Below are 26,165 nucleotides of genomic sequence, written 5' to 3'. Positions count from 1 at the left end.
TGTTGGACTTAGGTGAGACGGGGGACGGACTTTGCGTGAGCACTGTATGAGTGATGAAATCTTTATGCTTGACATTAGGAAATTTCTACCGACAACCTCGACCCATATTCTCATCGTTCTCGCCCACAACAGCCCCTGTAGGAGGTGTAACCACAGGTTGGGTGGCTGCCCCCCTGTCACCGAAGGGTGCTGCTGCTGTTCTGGCTGGACAGTAGCATCCACGGCCTGCCCGTGGCCTGGGTCAGTATGCCGTGGGTTGGCCGTGGCTCCCGCTGTTGGTCGTGGCAAATCATGCTCATCGTCCTCAACATACTTCAAAAAATCTGTGCTAATTCCCACCTCATGTTGTGGATTATCATGCACAAAATTAGTAGTAACCGCATCCAAGTAAGGGAATATATTCTCAAAAAATTTCACATCCCGCGACACAAAAAATTCCTTGGTGTCTAAATCAAATAAACTCCAACCCTTCTTGCCAAAAGGATACCCAACAAAAATACATTTCCTATTCCAACTAGCAAACTTGTCACCCTTTGCACGTTGATTATGTGCAAAACATAGAGAGCCAAAAACACATAATTCCTTAAAAGACGGTGGATGACCAAACAACACCTCATAAGGAGTACGTTTATTTAAAACACTAGACGGAGTTCTATTAATGACATGTGCGGCTGCTAATACACACTCACCCCAAAAATCAATCGGCAAACCACCTTGAAATCTAAGTGCACGAGCAACATTTAAAATATGTTTATGTTTCCGTTCAACCCTCCCATTTTGTTGAGGAGTACCAACACACGATTTTTGAAACAATATCCCATTAGCCAAGAAGTAATCATGCAAACAGTTGAATTCGGTTCCATTATCACTACGAACAATTTTAAGTTTTTGAGAAAATTGTCGGTCAATCATAGCGATAAAAGACATAAACATTCGAAAAACTTCCTTTTTATCAATTAATAAATAAACCCAAACGGCTCTAGAGAAATCATCAACTAGAGTCAAGAAATATCGTGCACCACAAGAAGAGGGTTGATCATAAGGACCCCACAAATCACAATGTACTAACTCAAAAATTCGAGTTGATTTATTTTCACTTATAGGAAAACTACTCCTAGGATGCTTAGCACGATGACAAACTTCACAATATTTATTTAAACTACAAGTAGTATTACTAAAAAAAGGAAGCCACTTCACTACTTTCTCGGAAGGATGACCCAATCTACTATGCCAAAGTTCCAAAGAAGCTGAGCTATCCACCGAATGTGCCGAAACCTCTTGTATCATTGTCTCCGCACGCAAGTAGTAAAGTCCATCCCGTCGTTCACCCGTACCAATCACCTCCCTCGTTTGTAGGTCCTGTATAGCACATGTAGACGAGTTAGTTAAGACACAACATTTCAAATCATCAATTAATTGGGACACCAAAATTAAATTACAATTCAATGTAGGAACAAAGAGAACATTATTAAGGGTGATAGTTTTTGTAAGTTTAGCATCACTCTCCTTTACTGCCATTACTTGTTACCCATCCGGAAGACCGACAGGAAGTGGGGTTACTTCCTTAATGTTGGTCATATATGCTATGTTTCCGGTGACATGATGCGAGCAACCTGTATCAATAATCCACTCACCATTCAACCGATTCGAAGGAGGTGGAGGAGTACCAAAAGCAGCAACTAGGGACTGCCACTGTTCGACAGAGAACCCAACAGTTTGTGCGCCAAGAGGTGGTGTAGGTTGAGAGGTGGAGGGTGTGGCGTGAGCTTGCACAGCACCTCTTCCTCGACCAGCAGCAGGAGGGGCAACCTTTCCCTTCGCTGCAGTCTTCGAATCACCAGGAGAGCCGTACTTCTCCAAGTACCAAGGGGGCACCCCATGAAGCTCAAAACAGGTGGTGTTGTCATGAACCGTCTTGTGACAATAGGTACAACTCAAGGCTGCCTTTTCAACCCTACTAAGACGAGGTTTCGCCCTATTTTCCATACGCACAGCAAACCCTGCAACCTCTGGCTTTTCGTCCTTCACTTGAGAGATTCCTCGGACTCGTTCTTCCTGTGACACTTGCTGATACGCTTTAATTAAGGAAGGCAAGGGCTCTTGTGAGAGTATAGTGGAACGGAGAGAGGCATAATAATCAGAACAGAGGCCTAGTAAAAATTGTTGCAAACGATCATTCTCACGCCTCAACTCATGTCGCCTCCTAACTCCACAAGTGCATTTTCCACATTTACAACTTATTAGAGGCTTATACTTGGCTAGATCATCCCACAACACCTTCAATTTGCCAAAATAAATAGCAACAGACATTGTCTTTGTTTGCTCACACCTGCTAATTTCCGCCTTTAATTGCTGAATACGTGGTCCATTGACCACACAAAAACGCTCGTTCAAATCATCCCATTACAGTTTCGCATTGTCATAATTTGATAACAACGATTTCACTTCCGGGTCAATTGTATTCATGAGCCACGAAACAAGCATACAATGTATCGTGACCCAATCGTCTTTTGTAGCAGAAGGTACGATATCAGTGATTGTACCATCAAGGAAACCAAATTTTCGGCGAGACGAAAGAGCCACATAAATCGCGTGAGCCCAATCATCGAAATTTTCAAGCTTTAGACGCACAGGGGTGATGAACTCACCAAGTTTGTCCTGTGCACCGAGATAGAAAGGAGAGTTAGGTTCAATCTTTGCCGGTGGTGGTGGTGGTGGTGGCGGGGTGTTGTCGCCAGCCATAGTTTAGGTTAAAAAAAACGCTCTGATACCATGTAAAGGGTTAGAAGAATTAGGAAGTAGAAGCTTGATCTTCTTATTTCATGATCAAAGCATATTTATACAAGTAGGCCGTAACCTTATTAAACTAGGAAACATATTATACTTTCCTAAGATAAGCCTAATAATATATCAAATAATTATCTTTGCCTAACAAATATATTCTATCATATCTTTTCCTAATATGTTGGGATAGAAGAACTTATTTGGAGCACAGATCGATGTAGATTATATAGCTTTGGTTTGGGTGGCGAATATCCACACGTTTGTGGGTGGACCGTGAATATCTACTGAACTATCTCGACCTCTCAGGTTATGGGAGAGGATATGGGAATTTATTACGGGTGCAATGGTGCACTTACATGCTATGGGATATTGCTATCTTATTTCAGACTCTTAGAACATCTATCTAAGATATAATGGGATTTGAATTTAGTTGTATGCTCGACTTGTCATACTGAATGTCTAATGTCACTACACATGGGTCTCACTATAGCTATGTCTTTCAAATGTTAAATAGAGATCAAGGTGAAACCCCTCGACTGAATTATCCATCCACACATTTACACATAGAAAATATACAGGCTAGAATATTTTTTTTATAGTTTGATGTGGAAGAAATAGATTGATCTCTTGTATTGATATATCTAAGGGTAAAGTAGAATAGAGTAAATAAAAATTAAAAAATAAAAAAATAAAAAAAATAAAAAAAAAAGCCAAATGAAGGAGAAGCTGCATAAATCAGAGCAAATGAGGGGGCTTCGTTTATATAATGACAGAGGTGGGTGGGTTACTTTAAATATAGAAGGGAAATTAAAAAGGGAAAAAAAAGAAGGGACTTAAAATTGGTCGAAATTGCAAGTCGTTAACCTATTACTAACGTTTAATTAACGGAATACTTATTGTAGTTAATTAGTTGAAAGTAGTGGTTGCTGATGATTAAAACTTAAGCAGATGTATTATTGATAAAAGCCTAAACCTGGGGTGTACCGATGATAAGATTGAATCCTTCCTTATATGGGAGTTGATACATCAACCTAGTAGAGACCTTTTGGGTAGGACTTATATGTCCTGCACCAAAGAAAATCCTTGTGGGCTAGGGTCCAAAGAGGACAATATCTACTAGTAGGCTCATGTTGACTTGGGGTGTTACAGATGGTATCAAAGTCGGGTCCCATTTCGATGTCCTATTGTGCTTTCGGGACATAAGCTTCTTAAAGGAGAGGAGAAGGTGCCTATGATGCTCCCACATCAAAAGTTAAGGAGAACGAATCCATCCTTATATTGGGGTTGATACCTCAACCTAGTAGAGGCCTTTTGGGTAGAACGTCTATCCAAATCCTTGCGTCCTAGGGCTCAAAGAGGACAATATCTATTAGTGGGCTCATGTTGACTTGAGGTGTTACAAATTGGGTGATACTAAGTCTTTGTTTAGGCCATCCTTTGATCTAAGCAAGTTGCGGATAGCAACACAATGCCTAAAGGGTCTACTTCGACTGCTAATGAGGCCACTTCTTAGAGGACTCCTTTAACCCGAAATAATTTTGTATAAAAGGAGAACAATATTTCAAGTGTCAAGTGTCAAGGGGCATGGCCACATAGCTAAAAAATGTCCTAACTTGATGATTGTTTCTTTTGATGATCATGTGTCCTTACTAACATGTGACTGAGAGAAAGAAAGAACATAGCCTACTACCTCTACGCCTACTAAACAAATTTGGAGTATTCTTCATTCCATGATAACTTACTACCACCTGGTGGAAGAAAATGTGTGTCATGTTGGTATTTTGAGGAAGTTCTTGCATATGGTCATATGGAGGTCACACATATTGTTGATTTGGTGCAACAAGAATATCTCTTTCATACACGGTACTTAGTTGGCTCTAAGGCATGCTCTTTTATAGTAGATAGTGGCTTTAGCACACGTCATGGTCAACAAGCTAGTTGATGATATAAAGTTACTCGTGCTCATGAGCAACCGTATAAGCTTAGTTGTCTTAGTGAAGGAAATGACATTTAAGTTACAAAAAAATCCCAATTAATTTCATATTGGGTGAGTATAAGGATGCAATTTTGATGTGATGTTGTCCCAATGACGACTTGTAATATCCTTTTTGGACGCCCAATTTGATCGAGAGGTTTTGCATCATGGGAGAAATAACACATATTTGGTCAAGTTTGGGATAAAACGTCTCTAACCTAACCCCTTTACCTCCTAAGGTATTGTCTATGACTCCACCAAATCAAGAAGCGGTGTGCCTAATAGATTTCCGTTATGTATGGAAGAAACCCCTTTTTGATGTCGGTGATTATTTATTCCTAAGGTTCAATGTTCAAAAGGTGTTCAATAATTCTAAGGGAAAGGCCAAATAAATTGAAAAAATGAAAATGGTCCTTTCAAAGTGGTGCATAGTGAAAATTATGACATTTTTCAGATTATTGTTGGTGAAGATGGTTGTGTTTCAATGTGAGCAAATGACTTGGTACCATGCTTTATAAAAGGAACTTGAGGATGAATTCGAATTATTGTTATTATTATTATTATTATTGGTATTGTTGTTATTGTTATTGTTGTTGTTGTTGTTCTTCTTCTTCTTCTTCTTCTTCTTCTTCTTCTTCTTCTTATTATTATTATTATTATTATTATTATTATTATTATTATTATTATTATTATTATTATTATTATTATTATTATTATCGCATTATTATTATAATTATTAAATATTATTAAATATTTATTATTATTATTACTAAATATTAATTATTTATTATTATTGTTATTAAATATTAATTAATTATAATTATTATTATTAATAAATATTAATTATTTTAAAAAAAAATATTATTTATTTATTATTATTATTATGTTTAAAAATTAATAATTATTATTATCTTTAAATATTAGTTATTATCTATAAATATTAATTTTTATTATAAAAAATCAATTATAATTTTTATTTTTATTAATAATAATAACTATTAATTTACTATCATTATTATTACTACTATCATTTTAGAACAACGAGGGGGGGTACTCCCCCCAGTGGAAAGACTGCGGATAGGATTATTACTGTTATTATTATTATTAAATATTTATTATTATCATAATAATAATTATTAAATATTAAATATTTATTATTATTAAAAATTAAATATTTAATTATTATTATTATAATAATAATTCAATAGTAATTATTATTTTTAACTAGAGCAGGGCAAAGCATAGCAAAACAGAGTAGAGCAGAGTAGGACTCAGCAGGGCAGAGCAAAGAAACTCTAAAGAACAAGGCCTTAGATTATTATTTTAGTCTAGATTTGACTTACACATTTTAGTATTTTAACATTCACTAGGACGACCTTTTTTCATGTGTTACAAGCATATTAGGATTCCTTAATTTTTTTTTTTTTTTAAGATTTGTTTTTGGGATCCCTTTTATTTATTTTAGGAATTAGTTGTTTCCTTGTCTTGTAAAAATCTAAAATCTTTCTTATAGTTTGAGTTCAAGAAATTGATAAGCATAAGCTGTCAAGGTTTAAGTTTAAAAGTATAAACCAAATATATTACAAATTCTTCTATGGACCCTGGTCTACCTATTCTAGATGGACCACTACTAAACACATGCTTCTCTGACTTAAATGCAGCTTCACTTTCTTCTCCTTTTTTTTTTCCCTTCTTCACAGGATCTCTCTTTCCCTTTTTAATTAGATTCTTTTTATTTCTTTCTCGATTTTTTTTTTCAAATTCTTATTTTCTCTCTCCTCTGTTCTTTGATTTTTTTTTTTTCATTAATTTTTTCCATTGATTTGCTGCATTAAACATGACGGAAATCGTCAAAATTCCTGAAGAGATCAATTCATGTTAGTTATTCTGAATTCATTGTGATCAATGTTGATTTATTTTTTATTTTTGAGATGAATTTGTGGATTTAATCCTTGTTTTAATATTAATTGAATTTCTTGAAGCTAATCCAATCGATTTCAATCCATTATGATCGATTAATTGATATTTTTTATTGTTTTCATTAATTTGATCGATTAATTTGTATGAATTTGGTTGTTTTCATTAATTTGTATGAATTTTTATTCATTGATTGTTTCAAAATTAGTTATATGTACCACAACTATACTTTTGAACATTTAGTAAAAAAAAATCTAAACGATTGTAAATTTTAAACATTTAGTAAAAAAAATCCGAACTAGACATCGAAAATTTTGAACATTTAGTATCTGAACAATCGCAATGTACCACGCCTATACTTTTGAACATTTAGTTAAAAAAATCTGAACGATTGTAAATTTTGAACATTCGGCAAAAAATCCAAACTGAACATCAAAAGTTTTGAATATTTAGTAAAAATATCTGAACAATCGCAATGTATCACGCCTATACTTTTGAACATTTAGTAAAAAAAACCTGATCGATTGCAAATTTGAACATTTAGTAAAAAAAAAAAAAAAAAAAAAAAATCCGAACTGAACATCAAAATTTTTGAACATTTAGTAAAAATATATGAAAAATCACAATGTGCCACGCCTATAATTTTGAACATTTAGTAAAAAAATTTGAACGATTGCAAATTTTGAACATTTAGTAAAAAAAATCTGAACATCGTAAATTTTGAACATTTAGCAAAAATATGAACGATCGCAACGTACCACGCCTTTACTTTTGAATATGTAGTAAAAAAAATCTAAACAATTTCAAATTTTGAACTTTTAGTAAAAAATTTTGACCATCGTAAATTTTGAACCTTTGATAAAAATATCCGAACAATCGCAATGCCGTGAAATCAATCAGGTTAGCTTCAACAATTCATCTTCATCGCTGCTTGTAGAATAATTTGTCGAAAAATTGTGAAAAATGTTTAGAAATTATACACAATTTACAAAAATTTAAATAATTTTAACAAATTACAACAACTTCGAAGGAAATCAATCAACGAAATTAAAGAAATATAAAGAAATTTTAAGTTGTTTAGATATTTAATTACCTTTCTGGACCTTTTTCTTGTTTTCTTCCATGACGATTCGAATTGCAGAGGAGAGAGATAAGTAGTTGAGCAATTGAAAAATGAAATGAAAGTAATAAATGAAAGCAATTGCAAAGGAGAGAGATATGTTTGTTGGAGCGAAATAACAAAAAGAAAGAAACTGAAGAAATTTTGAGACTGTTTGGGCCGCGAGAATTGAGGTTTGTAGTGTATATGGGCTGGTGGTCCATCTATTCTAAATGGACCAGAGTCTACAATAGACTTATTGTCAAGTATACAACCGAGATTTATATACCTTCAAAGCCGCTAGCCCGCAACCTTTGAGTTTTATCTTGCTACTTTAATAATTTATGTTTCAACACAATCCATGAACACTAAAATTCTAAATTTCCGTTTGATATCCATGTCACGATCCCATCTAAAATTGAGCTAATCCAATCATATCGAACTACACTTTTTATTTGACCCTAAATCTTTCTGAACCAAATTTATCCAATCCTTGTACGATCTCACCTAACTCAACTTAACCCAAACTCGAGTGAACTTAACACAGCCTGTTTTGCTTATATGAGCTAGTGACCCATTACTTCCTGTCATGATCAACCCAGACCCAAACCATTTACCCAAATTGACACCACCTAAGGACATGGACGTCATTGTCGATCAGGTTTTTTTTTTTTTGACAAAAGAGCTAGGAAAAAAACTAATACTGAAAATATAGCAACTGCCTACGACGAGCACACCCAACCAACCAGTGAGCACACCAAACCGAAATGTCTACGACGAGCACACCCAGCCAACCAATGAGCACACCAAACTAATACTGAAAATACAATAGTTGCCTACGATGAGCACACCCAGCCAACTAGTGAGCCCGAGGAACTTTCCAAATTTGACACACCAACAGGGAACGAACGGCGTCTCGCAAGTCTTGAATGAGCCACCAAACTGAAATGTCTAAAGACCCTCGAGATGAGATAAATGAAAGGTCAGCAGCACAATCCGTATGAATCTGAATCTTCAAGAAACCCTTGCGCACTGCAAACTGAACCCCCCATAAATAGGCCTGTAACTCAGAATGTAAAGCAGAACTCGCCATAAAAGCCCGACTCCCACCACCCAGGACCTCCGACGAGCAAAGGTCACGGATAACCCAGCCTGCCCCTGCTCTATAAGTAGAACTATCCCAAGCCCCATCCACAATCAAGCAAGCTGTTGGGAAAATATTAGGTAACCCCTACAAGCAACGCCACGGGACAACCGACAAACCCGGAACAACAGCCGAACGAGTACGAACCAAAGAGTTCTTCAGCTCTTAGCCTGAATCGATAATACCAATCCTTAGCCAAGCTCTCAATTGTACCAGGCGACCAGACAGCCTGCCTGAACCTCAGCTGGTTCCTAAAAAGCCAAATAGCCCAGAGAATAGCAAATAAATCCATAACCTTGTTTTCAGAACCAAATGAAGAGTAACGAGAAATAGACTTAGCCAACCAAACCCCAAAAGGTGAAGAATGTGAAAACACCTAGGGAACCCCAACACCCCCGACTCCCACAACGGACGAACAGACGGACAGTCCTTGAAAGTGTGTGCCGCCACCTCCAACTCAGCATGGCAAAAAGCACAAAGCGGATCAACTGGACAACCACGAGAAGAAAGGAGGGCGGACAGCGAAAGAGCGTCCTGCAGCAACTTCCAACCAAAACATTTCTAGTGGGGCAAAATAGGTAACCTCCAAAATTTCCGCCACCAGGAAGGAGACAGCTAACAACCTGAACCCAGTGAAATGCCAGACTGGCATTGAAGGGCATAAGCTGATTTTGTAGAAAAAACACCGTCCCTAGTGAACTTCCAATAAACAAAATCATCCATCAGCCGCTCCGGACGATCCAACAATAGAATCCTCATTGCAGAACGAGAATCAAAAAGGTTGTGAACAACCGAAGCATCCCACGTGTAAGAACGCGGATCAAATAGAGAAGAAACAAGAGACGACCTAGCCGCCTCCGATGGCTGATCCTTAAAGTGGACCAGCCCACCTGGACCCCAAGAATCCTCCAGAATCCGAACTCTAGCCCCGAACCGACCTTCCAAACTAAACCTCTAAATAACACCGAAAAACCTGAAAACAGACCCCTACAACCCCAAGACAGACGAGACACCAAAGCAGCCTCCCTATTCCTCAAAGAAGGATATTTTGCGAGCAGTAGACGAGAAACCAGCAATTGAGGGGACTGAATAAGACGCCAGTTTTGCTTGGCTAACAAAGCAGAGTTGAAAGGAGCAACATTACGAATTCCCAAACCTCCCAAGCCCTTTGGGAGATGCAGCAAAGCGGGAGACTTGATAGCCATTCCTCTCGACTTGAATGAGAAGATTTCCACCAAAACCTAGCTAACAAGCTACTAACTGATACAAGTCGGTCCAACTTATTCTACTGATTTGAAATTAACTTCTTTTTTTTTTAGTTAGTAATAAAAGGTCGAATAAACGTAGCCGACTAGCCGACCTTGAGTGGGTCAGTCTGTACCTAACTCGTATTGGACCCTACTAGCCCACTATTTATCTCTACAGAGTAATTAGCTAATTAATCTGTTCATTAAATTATAAACAAATACCAATGACGCAAAATAAAAAGATATAACCATTATATATTAGTTTTTTGCAAAAACGCAAAATGATAACCATTGATATTGCCAAAAAGAGCACATGCTCATTGGTCCACCTTATCACCTGTACACTTGAGTAACCACATCTCTGAGTCTGAGTGCACCATTAATAGGATGTAGGGTCTCAACGTCCTAATAAATTTCACAATGGCCATCCACTACATATAATATGGTATGACCAAATTCAGGCTTAACGCCCAGCACTTAGCCACATAATTGAATAATACGGCCATAACTCCGTAAGTAACCAAGTTAGTGACTATAGCATTGGAGCCAACACATCAAGCCATGTTACAAGTCAGCAACACATCGTCCAAAGGCCATCTGGGATACGACTCATACGAACCAGATGGACAAGGAGAGCAACTTCTGTATACAGTACAAAGAGGTCAAAGACGACTGAAACAGATCAATGTCAGCCAAACAATTTTTTAAACTAGATTGCACTAATATGTACCCGTGCTATAACGGGGCTTGGAAAAAAAAAGTAATATGTACATAGGCTTCGGTTGAACAATTTTTTTTTTTTAACATAAATAAATAAACCCTAAGCGAAGAAAAAAAAAAAAAAAAAAAAAAAAAAAAAAAAAAAAAAAAAAAACACTTTCACTACGTTTATTTGATTTGACCAAATAAAATTTAAAGTAGTTAATTTAACCATTGATCTAAAATAAAATCTAAAATATGATCAATGTCAGCCAAACAATTTTTTAAACTAGATTGCATACCATAAGTAACCAAGTTTACTACTAGATCAACTTATTGTCTAAAGGTTGTCTGGATACGAAGCAGATAAACAAGGAGAGCAACTGCTATACTATAGAGTACAAATAAAACTGAAACAGATCGCTGACAGGCAAATAATTTTTTTTTTTTTTTTCAACAGGATTGCATATATGTCCAAAGTAATATTATCTCAAAATGAAGCAAACATAACTTAATTGTCATGGTAAAACCCCTAATTTTGGGCCTGTCAGAACTTGAGACTGTAAGGTGGTCTGTACATCTATACAATTAGTTCATCTTCTAGAAAACTATACTCGAATTTGAAGTCTGCTTTGATCCTTTGGCACCTGGAAATAGCAAAGTGAAGTAATCAAAACAAGCTTGACACTGACCAGAAACAATTAAATAATTAGGAGCAAGCAAAGCAAGGCGGAAAATTCTCCTTTGTTCGCCGCTTCATCTAAGGAGTACGATTCAAATGTCAATATGCCATAGTGTAGGGAAAAAAAATAATTGTCAAGTATTAAGGAGCTTTTCATGTCATCTAACTCATCTTCACCAGAAGGTCCATTAATATATACTTTGAAAACCAAAAAATTTAAGCAACCAATATAATTAAACAATAAGTTATCAGGAACCCAGATCATGGGCAGATTATTTGTGGCAATCAGCAAAGGAATAGTGTATACATACCATCCTTGATTTGGATCATCATTGGCAAGATGGAAATCAAAGTATACATAGGTCCCCTTTTCAAAATCATCAGTGGCAATCTTTGGTTCTTCATGCCTCTGAAACCATGTGTAATATTTTCTATGGTATCTCCATGATTGTTTCTTTAACTCTTTTGCAGCCAAATACTGTTGATAAGTATTCTGTAGACAGTAATCAAGTATACAAATAAGGAACCAAGAATAAAACACAGAGCAATATATCAGAAAATTAAATTGAAGTATGATAACCCACCGGTTGATAGTAGAATGCAAAGAATAAGGTATCTGTCCCCAAGGTATCAAGACCCAATCGTTCCCAGAAAGCAGGATTGTTTACAATTGGAGCCTGAACTTGTGGATAGCTTGGAGGAGTTGCTGCAGGGTGTCTCTGTACGAAGCACAGAAAATACAAAAATATCACATCAACAGGAATCAAATATTTATTGGTCAAATCAAAGAATACGATGTCAAATTGTCATACAGGCGTATAACTCTTTGCTCGTTCTGAGTCTTTGGGCTGAGGAAGCTTGTAGTATGCAGCCTCAAGCATCTGTGTATTGTACACAAGATCATGCACTCCCCCAGAGTTGGCAGTTCCGCCAATGTTATCACCAATGGCCCCAAGGTCGGAGACACTTCTCCGACCAATAACTCCAAGGCTAGCAGATGGTTGGCTTGATTGCAAAGGTTGGCCAGGAGAAAGATCTGCATCCCTTGACAGTTGGGTGGATTCTGGAAGCGGACCAGAAGTACCTCCACTCTGCAAAGCAATAATCACTTAATAAATTTGAAAATTGAACATCATCTGGATTGCTGAGACAAAGCTATAATACAGAGAGACAATATGACCAGAGGCTTGCAATTGCAACCCTCCATCTCCTTTTATTCGAGAAGCTTGAAACATAAACATATTAATAAGCCAAACTAGGACCTATAAAGCTTCAAAGTTCAAACACAAATACATTAAAAGGCATGTAGATCAAGCCAAAGAGAGCAAGGGCACCACAAGAGGTGGGTAGGGGCAAGCAGGAATGTGGGCACCATAAGTTATCATAATGCAATATCGAATGTAAGACTTAATAGCTAATTTCTACATTATACTTAATTTGTGGTTTTTTGAGGAAAATAGTGTCCTAATCTAATCCTTATTGGAATATATTGAATGCAATATCGAATGTCAGGCTTAATAGTTAATTTATACTACTAAATTTGTAATGTTGAGGAAAATTGTTTGACTAAAACTAATCCTTATTGCAATATATTAAGGAGTTTATAATCAAACATAAAACTAATATACATTTTAGTTGCTAAAATGCTAACCAAACATTGATGGATAACTAAAATGTACGAGAGAGGGGCTGGTGCTGAAGTATCAAATTTGGCTCAATCACATTCAACTGAAAGTATATAAATAATTGATAGGTATCTACTAATTCTTAACCATGAATGTCAATCAACTGTTACCAAAACCACCCTGGAAAGTTGAAATAGGTTGAATAGAAAGTGCAATGACCTGGAATGGTCAATCATCAGGAGTTAAGCAAAGATACCATCTCCATTCATCCCTATATAGTCTTTTTTTGCTAGATTCAAGGCTGTTCTGCATACTAAAAGGGTGAGTCTCCTTATCCTTGTACATCATTCAATCCATTTTCCTCCTAGTTTCAAAAGGCACAAAGAGATTGAGATGCAAAGGGTCTTCAAAAGGTGTATTTTGGTGGGATCTTGTAAGCTTCATTTCATGTGTTTTCAAAACATCAACTATATCTAATATTATCCAAAAAAAAAAAATATCAAGGATACAGTCATAGTATGAATTTGAGACCATGACTGTCAAAGAGGGCATAGTATTACTTAAATGCTTGGAACATGCTTGTATAGCACAAATTATCAATGAAAAACCACAAAATTCCAGTAAAACTGATAAAGTAAAAGAATTTGGAGGAGAGCTTGAAAAAAGATCACTAGCAACTGCAGGCCGATCAGGTTCCCCAAGCCATCTCTCTCTCTCTTAAATGGAATAATGAGCAGCCACTGATTTTGACTTTACATGCAACATGAAAATTAGGGTTTTCATCTAGCTGGGGCTTTGATCTAGGGTCCACATTGAAGCAAACTCTAGACATTAAACATAATTTTTTTACTCAGAATTACAATGTACAGTCAGCATACAAATATATTTCAAAGAAACTTTGGTTGCTTTTACAGTTTTTAATAATACCATCCCCTTTATAAGTTGCACAAGTTGCAAGTCAAACACCACCTCAACATTGTCTGAGACATGGATCAGGATTTTTGTGCCTATCCCTATAAACTCAAATCTAAAAGGCTGTGCTACCTAATTTATCACAATCCTTTTATTTACAACATCTACTACTTTCCACAAGCAAATCACTTGTCAAAAAAATCTCATATCAGATGAAAACAAGAGATTTATGAAAACACAAAATGCACAAAGTTAATGGCTGAAATATACATACAGGGACATCCTTCACATAAGAAGCTTTAAGATCATCATCATTCATCAAATTTTTGGAAAGCCCAGAACCAGGAGCTATCTCAACCGCCGAATCATCAGGCAAGTTCTGCTGTTGTTGATCCTCGGTAACTGCAAGAACATTAACTAAATTATGCATATTCATACATGTACTTGAATTCCTACATAGCCAACCGCACTAGGTAACAAACTTAAATATACTAATATAACAAGATAATGTGATGCTATATACCAGAATCTTTTGGAGAAACAACTAAAGATCCTTGCTGGACACCTTGCTGGATAGGAATTGGTTGCTGAACAGTTGCAGAAGAAGCAGTGCATAGGCCAGGAGATTGCAATCCTAGCCCAAGACCAACTTGAGAGGAGAGAGACGAACTTTGAGAACTTAACTGAAAAAATGAGAAATAATAAAATATTTATACACCTACAGCTTCTCAATCTAAGAAACATATACAGCATATAAAAAAAATAGAGATAACAAGTGAAAATGAAGAAAGCAGCCCAGTACACGAGACTCCAGCAATTGAGAACATAAAAAAGCCAATATATGCATCCTATTCCTGTCCAAACATTTGGACTATAATAAATCCTCTTTTTTATAATCACGGAGTAGGGGAAATGCAAATTCTTAAGGAGACATGAGTGATATAATAGGACCTATATGATGAGGAGGGATAGAGATAACCATAAGCCAAATAAATAATGCTGCAATTATATTGCAACTTCCCAAAAAGGACAACACATAACTATAATAGAGTAGAGGGAGTACTAACTTTATAACTAAGAGGAAAAGAGAAAACTTGAGTTACCTTAAGCTAAGGCTCTAAAGAAAAAAAAAGGAAAAAAAAAAAAGTTACAAGGCAGAAGAGGTGGTAAAACAACCCAAAATAAAGCTAAAGAAAGCACATACACACATTTAGCAGCACCACAACATATTCAATGAACTACAAATATCGGGCCAGAAGGTTGCATAAAACTATAGAAGGGCATTCAAACTCTAAGGCATCAAAGTTTTAACTGTCACTTGACTTTGATGATAGTGAAATAGTGCCGCTCCTTGGTGTGGAATTTGTAGGAGGAAGAAAGGGGAGCTCCAATGAACAGAATTTTGAATTTTCAAATATTAAACAACAAAGTTCTGCAAGATTTAACCTTAGCAAAAAAGGCTTAAGCTGCTTAACACTTGCTTGGGTAAGGTAAGACAATGTGTACTAGGAACCATATAATTGATTTTTGCTTTCTACTAATGTAGCCCATTGGCAAAGCTGTGAAGAGTTTTATTGTTGAAAAAAGCAGAGCCAAGCTGTGGGCCGAAAAAAAAAAAATAATAAAAAATAATAACCATTAATATGAAGATATAACATATAACGATATAACTTTATGAGACATAATGAGATAATAAAATATAAAGTTTCAACAACAACAAAGCCTTAGTCCCAAAATAAGTTGGGGTCGGCTAACATGAATCATCTCAAGGAACCATCCGACAAAGAAAAAAGTACATAACAAGATAACCAATCAAAAAAGTTTGATAGGTGTGTAAAGTGAGAAAAAGAAAGAGCCCAAGTAAAATTTTAAAAGAGTACCAAGAATAAAATTTAAGAAAGTCTGCAATAAAAAATTACTTCAGATAAAATTATGTTCAAAATAAAATTTTATATTGAGTAGAAACTACAAATACGTACTTTTAAGTTCCAAGGTAATTGATACGTACTTCTAATGCAGCAATTACTCATTACAATAAACTAAACTCTCTGTAAAAACAAAAATGTACCTGCTGCAGAAGTGGATTTTGCTGCTGTCCAGAGAAGGGTTTAGAATTACCACCAGCAAGATTTGGCATTCCAAGAATGTTACTGTGACCTTGCTGTTGTACTTGCTGCAACCTTTGAAGAAACTTTTCCCTTTGATCTGGAGCAATTTCAGTTCGCCCACGAAACTGTCCCTGTATATGCACAACTTATCTTCAACTAAATAAAAAGTTCGTCTATCTTATTAATTGTATAACAAATGGATTATCCTACACAAGCAGAAGGGAAGGACCCTCAATCCAAGATGAATTGAAGTACAGCCAGATGTGTGACATGCAAGCAGAAGTAAAGAGCTGTACTTTATTCTCAGGTAAACGTTTAATCATGATTAGTTAATTGAATGCATGGATGAATTATACTATACAAAAAATGAAGAAAAATAGAAACAAAATAATAGACAAATTATACCATCAAGTAATGTTAAAGAACATCAGGTAAAACATCTTTGGGAGGGAGGGAATTTGTTTCATAATAAATTCATCAGAAAACAATAGACAAAGTCCATTTACTCCAATATTATAGCAAGTCCCAAACGTAAGCTATTCAGTTTACAATTCGTTGTATAGGTAATCTCACAAGTACACTCTGCAATGTGAAGGAAAGCTTGAAAATATCTACAATATCCTGAAAGTCCTTCCATTCTATTGCAAAGCACATTCTTAATCAGTAGAAAGCATCATGCTTGTGTACTTATACAGAGTAGCTCTTGATACAATTTGAAGAGCTCCAGCAGGTTACATATTAGTAGCACTTCAATTCTAAATAAAATGCATACTTGTGTTTGGTTTGTCTTTTACCATTTCATTTGTAAATGTTAAGCATACTTTTATTTTTTTGATGAAATATTAAGCATACTTAGTACTTGGTTTGTGATCAAGTGCAATCTTCTTCTGACAAACACAAGAGGAACAATATGGGACTTACCCCTTCACTCTGAGTCTGAAAAGTGCTTCCAGGCCTCCACTGCATTCCAGGAACCACAGAAGAAGAAAAGGCTCTACCAGCAACAACTGCAGCAGCAGCAATATAAATAAAACCACGTAGGACAGATCGATCAATTAGCTTGATACACTGCAGCAAGAGCATCATACTGGTTATGAAGAAAATAAAAATAAAAATTTAAAGGTTGCACCATACCACTACTTGCAAGCCTCTCATCAGATCCTAAAATATTTCTCTTCGTTACTTCTGATGCCAAAGGAACTGAACCAAGAGTCATGCCACTGCTAGGAGCTGTACCAACAGAACTAAGAGGGACACTAACAGAAGGTTGGCTTGGAATGCTACCCCGGCCAATGCCCCGAGTAAGAGCTGCAGGATCTGTTAGAGCAGGTGATGATCTTCGTCCAGGAAAGTTCACTGCATCCTCTTCTTTGCCAATAATCGGGGGATTCAGAGGAGAAGAAGGAATTGCACCTTCCAGAATGCCGCGGCCAGAGACTGACCCAGAAACAGAAGCTGTAACACTTGGAGAGGCAGGTAGAAGAGTAGAAGAGGTTGGTATAGGTGTCTGGATTGTAGGTGGATTTGACGGATTGGAAGAGCTGAGAATGCTAGTCTTAGAAGGCGGAGTTTTTGGAACAGTATCAGAATTACTGTCCTGAGAATTTGTTTCATCTTGTTCCGGAATGGGAACAGTCAATTGGGAAGATGTAACAGTGGCCTGCCAAAATTAAAAAATTCAATCAAGATAACAAAAAGTCAAACAGAAATTATTGCTGCCGCAAATTCACAAGAGCTGACAGGAGACATTAAAGATATATGGATAGGTAGCGGCAAATTATTTTCACATGAACTTGAAATAGAATGGCGCAAGAAAAAGACTGCAAATATCTAAGGATTGTTGCTGCTTATATCAAGAGATTAAGCAGCTTAAGAAATTTGCTAAAAAGAGGCAAATAAAGACACCATATGAGACAATCCATTAACTCCTACCCATTAAAATGAATAAACAAATATATTAATAAAAGAGAATACGTAGTATAAAAGAATTTTAAATTCAATTTGCACAAACAATAAACAGGCTCTCTTCACCTGAAATCTCTTGAGGTATGGTCTAATAATCTTTTTGGTCTAGTCTAGTCTAGTCTAGTCAAGTCTAGTCTGGTGTAATGATTTGGTCTGGCTAAACTTAGATGGTATGTTTAAATTAATGTATAAAGAAAAGGAAAAACATTATCAAGCGAGTTAGATTCCTCTCAATATGTACTTTTCAAATATGCAATTTTCAAAAAATTAATTCATACACAATTAAAAATATTTTAAGTAGAGAAAAATTATATATCCTGGTCTGATCAAGTCAACTCAAACCTGTTCTGAACTGATCTAATCCAACTCGGCAAGTAATAAGACATTAAGTTCTTGGAATAAGTTAAAGAGTAAAGGTTCCAAAAACTTGAACCTCTGTAATACAGATGGAGACTTAAACAAGTCTGCCAACAATTTTTCTAGTGGGAAGATGCATTGAAAGGCTAACACAAACAACAGCCCAAAAGATAGTGACAACGTTTTTCAAAAGAATACTTTGAAAGAAAACATGAAGCACATTGATGAAATTGCAATCTACTAGCAAAGCTTTTTATAGAATACCGATGCCAAAGAAGATGATGTATTTGATGATGTCTTTAAACTTAGAACTGAGCTGGCAGCACCGCCACCCTGTCAAACAAGCATGAAGAAAGGACTTTTACTCAACATGACTTGGTATCACTCTAAGCCTTTTCTTCAAAAACCTAATGGAAGAATCAGGTAGTATACAGCTTTTGAACATTGTTTTTATAATACATACACCCACAGCACATACTTATAACCCTATCTCTATGCACAATCACTGCTGGTAGAATTTAGCGCACACATTTAGTTTCAAACAATTATTCATGGCAGCATACAGCAAAAGGCTTTTCTATACTAGAGAAAAACCCCTATACTCAACAAATAAAACCTTCCAGGACATGCAAAAAGCTAGTAACTAATCGACTATTCAATTTCATCAGTGTTGGATTGACGAGCAATGATAAGCTTTTCTAGCCAGAATAGACAACATACACGCACAGAGCAATACAAAAAGAGAGGGGGACGTGCTATTTCATGTTTGCTTGAATACAAACCACTATTTCATTGACTTGTATGAACAAAACGATGTTAAGGTAGTAGCATTGATAGAATCCCTAAATTGACTTGCCAACATAAAACACAAGCTACGCCATTCATAAAAGTAAAATCCAAAGAAAAAACTTTACTAGCTAAACAAAACGGCATATCACAAACAAATAGTATTGCATATCACATCAGTTATCTTCAGTAATAGGACTGAAAGCATGATCGATACTTGTTAAACAATAATTACATCAGTTATCCTCAAAATATCATGGACCTTATTACCCCTCTGCTAGGAGCTAACAAACAGCTCGGTAAAATAAAAAATATAAATTTAAAAAAAAAGTGCTCAAACAACAAGGATAAAGAAGCAAAAACAATGATCATCATCAACAACAATGGAAAAAGAAACAGTGTAGCAAGATCACTGCCATGTTCACAGTGTTGAACACGTCTATCAAAATCCAAATCAAAGTTAAGACAGTAAGCACAGAGCTAGAATAATATCAATAAAGCAAAGTTCTTCAAGAAAAACTAAAACTAAGGCAAATACATATACAACTTTTTTTTTAACGGGACCTAAAGAGTACAAAGATCCGAACCTGTGACTTCATGCCCTTAATCTCAATATGGTAGATTCGAAATTTACCGCAACCGGTGTTCAAAAATCATGATCACGCAGAAGATTAAGAATGAAAATGCAAAATCAATCAGCCAACTAGCATAATTAAATGCCATAAAGTCATGCTCAACAATCAAGGAATATCAAATAAATATATAATGGTTGGTGTGCATGTACATATTAGATATCCGTTACACACCTTAGCAAGTCCAGGTTGACCCATTGACACAAGATCTTCAAGAGCTTCCACTTTGTCCAATGGTAAGGTGTTGTAGAGCTCGTCAACATCACTAAATTCATCAAAATCTTCCTGGATATAATATTCAAATGCAAAAGGGTAAAACAATAATGAGCTAAACACCGAACATTATCAAAATTCAAAAATCCTTTCGGAAATAAACGCCAGAAAAACAATTCCAAAATTCACAAGTGTTGCCAAATAAAATACAAAATATAAATATAACAACTACAGCAAAAAAAGACAGACCTGATTACGCTCCAAGTAATCTTCGAGAAAGTCCTTAACATCATTGACATGTTCAGCACTCAATTCATCATTGTCTAATAATCTCAATATCAATTCTAATTTCATTACATGGGCCTTGTGACGAGATATCGAAGTCTCCAAGTGTGTCTACGAGAAAAGAAAAAAAAAAAAAACTTTAATGACAATTTTCCCACATCTTAAATCATAAAACTATTTCGGTATCATCAATTCATTAGAGGTTATTATGAAGTCTCACCAGTCTAGGAGGTCTCGCCTTTCCTTTCTTTACAGATAAGCCCTCCATCTCAGCCTCAAAATTATCAATTTGAGACTCTAACTCTCCTACCTGCAGAGGTATAAAACATCTAATTTATTTAATAATCGATAAAGATGAGTCATACTAATCTGCAGAAGTCCCATAAAGCCGAAACACAGTAGGACAATAAAATCTAGAAACACAGAATAGAATACCTACTGATAAAGAACCCATTTAAAAATCTAATGAAGAAAAGTAATATAAAACAAAATATACTCATGCTTAAAGTTTAAATATAAAAACTCAATCCAACTTCCCTGTCAAAAAATATTGCCAAGTCTTGAACTCTTGATACACTCATGCTTGTTGAATATAGTTAATTTAGCAAAAGGAAACCATGAGATTACATGTCGCAAAAAATGTGAGATAAAAAGGAGTTATGCAACATACCACATTGTTCAACCAGTCTCTTGTCTCTGATTTTGCTTTCTCCTTAGGGTCCTATCAAACATATGAGAAAGCATGTAACTAACTAAAGAATACTGAGAATAGAAGACATCCAAATAATCTTCATAATAATCATCTAAAAGGAAAGGGAGAGAAAGATTGGAGCATACAAATTAATAAAATCATGTATGTCAATGTACCATAATGAATGAGAGCTATAGAGACATCTAACCCTATGGTAATGGCAGTCAATAAAGAGTATTGGGTATGAGCATACTCAGAGAGTAAAGTTTGACATTAGCTTAAATCTTGGGAATGAAACTGCCCAGAATTGAGAAATGGTAATTGAAGAGCCTTATTATAAAATTAAATAAATAGGAAAAAAAAAAAAAAAAGGACATTTGGATTAAGTTTTAACTTAATTGTAAAGTTTATTAAACTTTCTTCATATAAAATAGCCACACAGTAAGTTGAAAAAACACCATACATAATATTGATTTCATTATTTAGTTTCTGTCAATTTCAGCATAGCTCATTGCCAAACAATTTTTATAAACTAAATCAAATGATATAGTCTTAGATAGCAGATCTTTTAATATTTGTTAACAAAGATAGCCTCTACAAACAAAACAAATAACCATCACTCGGTTATCTGTCTTCTCACTCTGTCTCCTTCAAGTAAAAAGCAACAAAGATTAACCAAGGTGGCAGCAATGCATAGCAGATCACCACACACTTTTCTCTTGTACTTCTTTGCACAATAACAAATCCAACATCTGTGACATATCATCTCCCCTAGAAAGGGAAGTCTCTCAACATCAAGAATTCATAAGATTTTTGATGCACCTAGTGAATTAATAAATTGCCAAGTCAACTGACATGCTACTACTGTACCAGCGTCATGTCATGTCAACACAGATACAACAGCCTAAGTGTCATATCTAAGTGAAATCAGTGACAGTCCAAACCCAAAAGCAGTAATGAGGATGAAGATAAAAATGAATAAAACAGTTTTTCAATCTTACAGTTTTAGGCTGCTGGCCTAGGCCTTCTTTTGAAAATGCTTTCGTCTTTGTCTCCTTCTCACATATTTTAAATCTTTCCATTTCACGCTCTATAATCTTGCGGGCATCCACCAAAGCCTGCTCATAAGATGCACTAACCTACGTCAACATATATCACATTGTCAATCATCAACATCAATTTGAAAGTGCTAGACATAATAACACAAAGTCATTTCAACTCGACAGGTGCAACTTGTGGAAGTAGACTGCTTTCTAGTTTCTGCATAATAAAGCTACAATTCTGTCAAAACGAAATATCAAAAATTTCCATCTAACTGAATCAATTACCTTATTGTTGGGATTTCCCAGGAAAACATCAGGCACATACAACACAACCAAATTAAATGCACAGTAAAGAAGCAAAAGTTGAAACTCTCCTTCACATAAAGACCAAAACAAACAAAACAAAATCCCATACTTGGGCACTCGGCTACTCACCTTCCATCCCAGAGCAGAATCCTATGCGTGGAAATAAAGCAATTTCCATATGATCTATGTAATAAATTTCACCTGCTGCAGAAAAATAGAATATTGGAAACGAATCCTATGCCTTACCATGCTGAGTGCACAATCTTCAAAAGATTCACTCTTAGCAATTTGACATTACATGTAAACTCAGTAAAAAATAGTCTCTATGACCTTTCTCCAAAACTTAAAAAAAATAGCCTCTACAACTAATATAGCATAAAATGTCTAGCGCGCACCTCAAGATCTAATAAGAGAAAATGAGAAACTCTAGGGCAATACGGAGACTAGCCAAGGCTTCGTTCTCTCAAGTGAGCATTTTATGCCATGCTAGTGAGGGGACGGAATCTACTTTGCATTGCCCGATAAGTAATGTTCCTGTGACTGACATTCTTCATTTTGGATGGTCTTTATTGGAACAAGTTGCTTAATGCTAATTTGCTGTGATGTGGATGTTTAAGTGAAAGATGAATTATACAATCTTTATGATCGACAGTCTTCTTTGGTTTCTTTTTGGAGTCGCGTGGCGTAACAATATTTCTTAAGGCTCAAACTAATGGAGCGTCACCGGGCTAATCCCTTTACAATGTACTGACAATTTTCAATTTCCTTGGTTTCTAGTGGACTTCTGGTTTCCTATCTTTGTAATTCAACTATTTCATTTATAAAAAAATAAATTAAATAAAATAAAATAAATAAAAAAAATCAAAATTCAGAATTTTTCTTAGCCAATTAAATGAAGAGCCATACTAGATACACACCATGGAGTGAAAACACCATATAAAAAGATTTAATGACATAGCGTTCACACCCTCAAACACTTACAAATCATCCAAACTAAATAGCCTATCAATAAACACTAGCCTAAAGACCTTTAATCAAATACAATCATCCATGATCTTAATTACTCAAGAAATAATTATTAAATGCTTAATTCTATACAAGAACCTACGTTACCTAAATGCATAGAGTGGAAGGCTTTGTCCAAAATTTAACCCGCCCATATACACCATCACATAACAAAGGAATCAGCATGCACATTTCCACAATCCATTACTCCTTCAACAACCTCATTCAAGCTTGCAAAACTTTAAGGGTCATACCATCACACCCATTTAATTCTAACAAAATGGAGTACTAGAAAGAAAGGACCAGTTGACCAAAACATATAAGGTGTTTAACCAACTCTTACTCCATCCAGCCGCGATGATTATATTTTACCTTAAATCAAAACCTTCACCTTCACAGTCGTCCAAGTAAAAGACCTAACGTCACTGTTAATTAAGTTCTACATCAACATTTGACGAAATACGAAGCATACAGCTGGTGCCTCCACTTGAAAACTTCAAAGACTAGTCATACTAAAACCCCGCATCTAATTTTACTAAGATGGCAAGTTCCTTTTACGTGAAAATGAGAAGGATGAAATAGTACTATAGCCGCTCACAAACCTAATTTCATAAAATTTAAAAAAAAAAAAATAGCAAATGAAGAATATTAGATACAAACATGTGAAGATAGTAACAGCAGATACTATTTCAATCTTAATACTGTGAGAGCGTTGTACGTGAGCATATGATATGTTAAATAATTTTACATGCATTGCATGGATACTAATTTAGTATGAGAAACACTCCCAAGACAACACTTGTTGTCTTCATCCACCATTTCTTCTTTCGGGATAGCTACCATCTCACAAGTTGGGAACTGGACTATCAGGGGACAATTTCCAAACCAGAGTTCCTTCTAATAACTCTAAAGAGACCATTCTTTTTCCATACTTGACTATAAGAACCATCTTGCTACAAATACTAACAAAGAACTTACCAACAAACATCCACATTTTTTTAAATAAAGCATTACTAACTCACAATAGTTACAATCACTCTCATCCCTCGAAGATGATGAAGCGATAATCGGTAAAATTCCCCCTATAATCCATCTCCATATAGCCTGAAATAAAAGCATTATAGCACATATCTACACATTCTTCATAACATACTTATTGGAGAGAATAATCAAACAAACAAAAATTGCCAACCTTTTTATCTTTAATTTCACTAGATTGTATCCATGTCTTGATTTGATCTCTATATCTTTGCAATTTCTTAATTTCCTTCTTCAAATCAGCTTCGAACTTCTCTTTTTGATTAGCATTATCGGTATCGTAAACCTGAAGTATAATTCCAGCGCAAGAAACGAATAATTAAACATGAATCAAATAAAATACTCAGAAGAATCTCAGTCTAACACTTTCTTCCCAAATCAACCAATTTCTCGATAATTCTAAGCAGAAAAATAAGAACTAAGAACAACTACAAAGCTCTACAAAAATGGCGGAAGAGAGAGATAATGGAGAAAACCTTGTTCCAGATGCTGTCAAAAACATCAACACCTTCGTGAACTTTCTTCAAAACTCGATCGATCTCACCTTGTAACTTTCGACTGGCTCCCATTTCGCTCGAATGAACAAAATTGATGCGAAATTGAGTGATTTATCATCCAATTTTGGAATCCCTAATTGGTGAAAGCGAGGATTGAGCGTTAATTTTGAGTTCAAAAATCTAGGGTTTTTGGTGGTTCACTTTGGAAGCTAATAACAATGGCGATATAGGAGAATTTAAGGAAAATGCAATTTTTTATTGAAATTGTGAACTGTTGAACTGTCGTTACTTTGTTTGTGCCTAAAGTCCAAATCAGAGTATCACTCGCTGTGAAACAATGGGCTCGAACCACTCGAAGGGATATCAATTCGGATACTCCTCTGTCCCTATTTTTTTTTGCCCTGTAGCTAATTTTTGAGTCAACTTTTAATAACTTTGAACGCAAATTTCCATTAATGTATAAGAGATAATATAGTCAAGTGGGATCTTGTTGGATTCGTCGAATTATATATTTTATTAATATTAAGTTTTTATAATTTTTACACTTATAAATCTTGAGATATATACGTTTTAACACGCGTCTCGAAGACCGTAAAAAGTCCAATGGAGCAAAAAAAAAGGGACAGAGGGAGTAATTGGTTAGAGTTTAGTTGACTCATGATAAGTCGGTCTATTCCAAATAAGTATGTATAGATTAACTAATTTAGGTTATCTTTTTCACTCGTTTTGGTTTGGATCGGGTCAAGTTCTATCAATTCAGGTTCAGGTTTGAGTCGGGTTATCTTCATATTGGTTCATACTTCCTCCGTTTTTTTTTATTTGCATCACTTTGGATTGCACAAAGTTTTAGGAGGGTAATATAATATTGCGAGGGGGTGAATAAATTATTATAATAAAAGCAAAATGGAGACCATGAAAGAGAAAATATGTAAGAGATGATAGATATTTTTATTATTCTAGTGGGGATCATGGAAGAGAGAGAAATGATAAAATAAGTTGAGTGAGGTTTAAAGTAAGAGAGAGAAATGATAAAATATAATATAAATTTACCAAATATAGAAGTGATGCATTTAAAAAAAAACATCCCAAAAAGGAAAGTGATGCAAATAAAAAAAAAACGGAGGGAGTACATGTTTCCATTAGACATGTCAAAGG

General features: G+C 35.4%; 1 protein-coding gene across 7 annotated transcripts; it reads right to left on the bottom strand.

Moving 5' to 3' along the window:
* Window positions 1-11,252: 11,252 nt before the first annotated feature.
* LOC145583149 (uncharacterized) lies at window positions 11,253-25,297 on the bottom strand. Of its 7 annotated transcripts, none has more exons than XM_081640311.1 (18): window positions 24,990-25,297; window positions 24,668-24,799; window positions 22,123-22,260; window positions 21,101-21,151; window positions 20,651-20,740; window positions 20,395-20,541; window positions 20,107-20,217; window positions 19,888-19,908; window positions 18,779-18,847; window positions 17,327-17,852; window positions 17,114-17,199; window positions 16,153-16,323; window positions 14,608-14,767; window positions 14,359-14,486; window positions 12,360-12,638; window positions 12,132-12,266; window positions 11,859-12,040; window positions 11,253-11,512 (listed from the first exon to the last, which is right to left on the bottom strand). In XM_081640311.1, the coding sequence occupies exons 1-18, from the start codon at window positions 25,080-25,082 to the stop codon at window positions 11,446-11,448; spliced, it is 2,586 nt and encodes an 861-aa protein (XP_081496437.1). In that variant the 5' UTR covers window positions 25,083-25,297; the 3' UTR covers window positions 11,253-11,445. The 7 variants fall into 7 exon arrangements, with proteins under 7 accessions (XP_081496437.1, XP_081496438.1, XP_081496442.1 ...); XM_081640312.1 differs by having other exon boundaries at window positions 11,254-11,512; window positions 19,888-19,902; XM_081640314.1 differs by having other exon boundaries at window positions 11,262-11,512; window positions 22,123-22,239.
* Between the last annotated feature and the right edge of the window lie 868 nt (window positions 25,298-26,165).

This window comes from Chenopodium album, chromosome 15, assembly GCF_948465745.1.
Source record: "Chenopodium album chromosome 15, dcCheAlbu1.1, whole genome shotgun sequence".
Classification (NCBI taxonomy): Eukaryota; Viridiplantae; Streptophyta; class Magnoliopsida; order Caryophyllales; family Amaranthaceae; genus Chenopodium; species Chenopodium album.
This window is presented reverse-complemented; position numbering and strand designations above follow the sequence as displayed.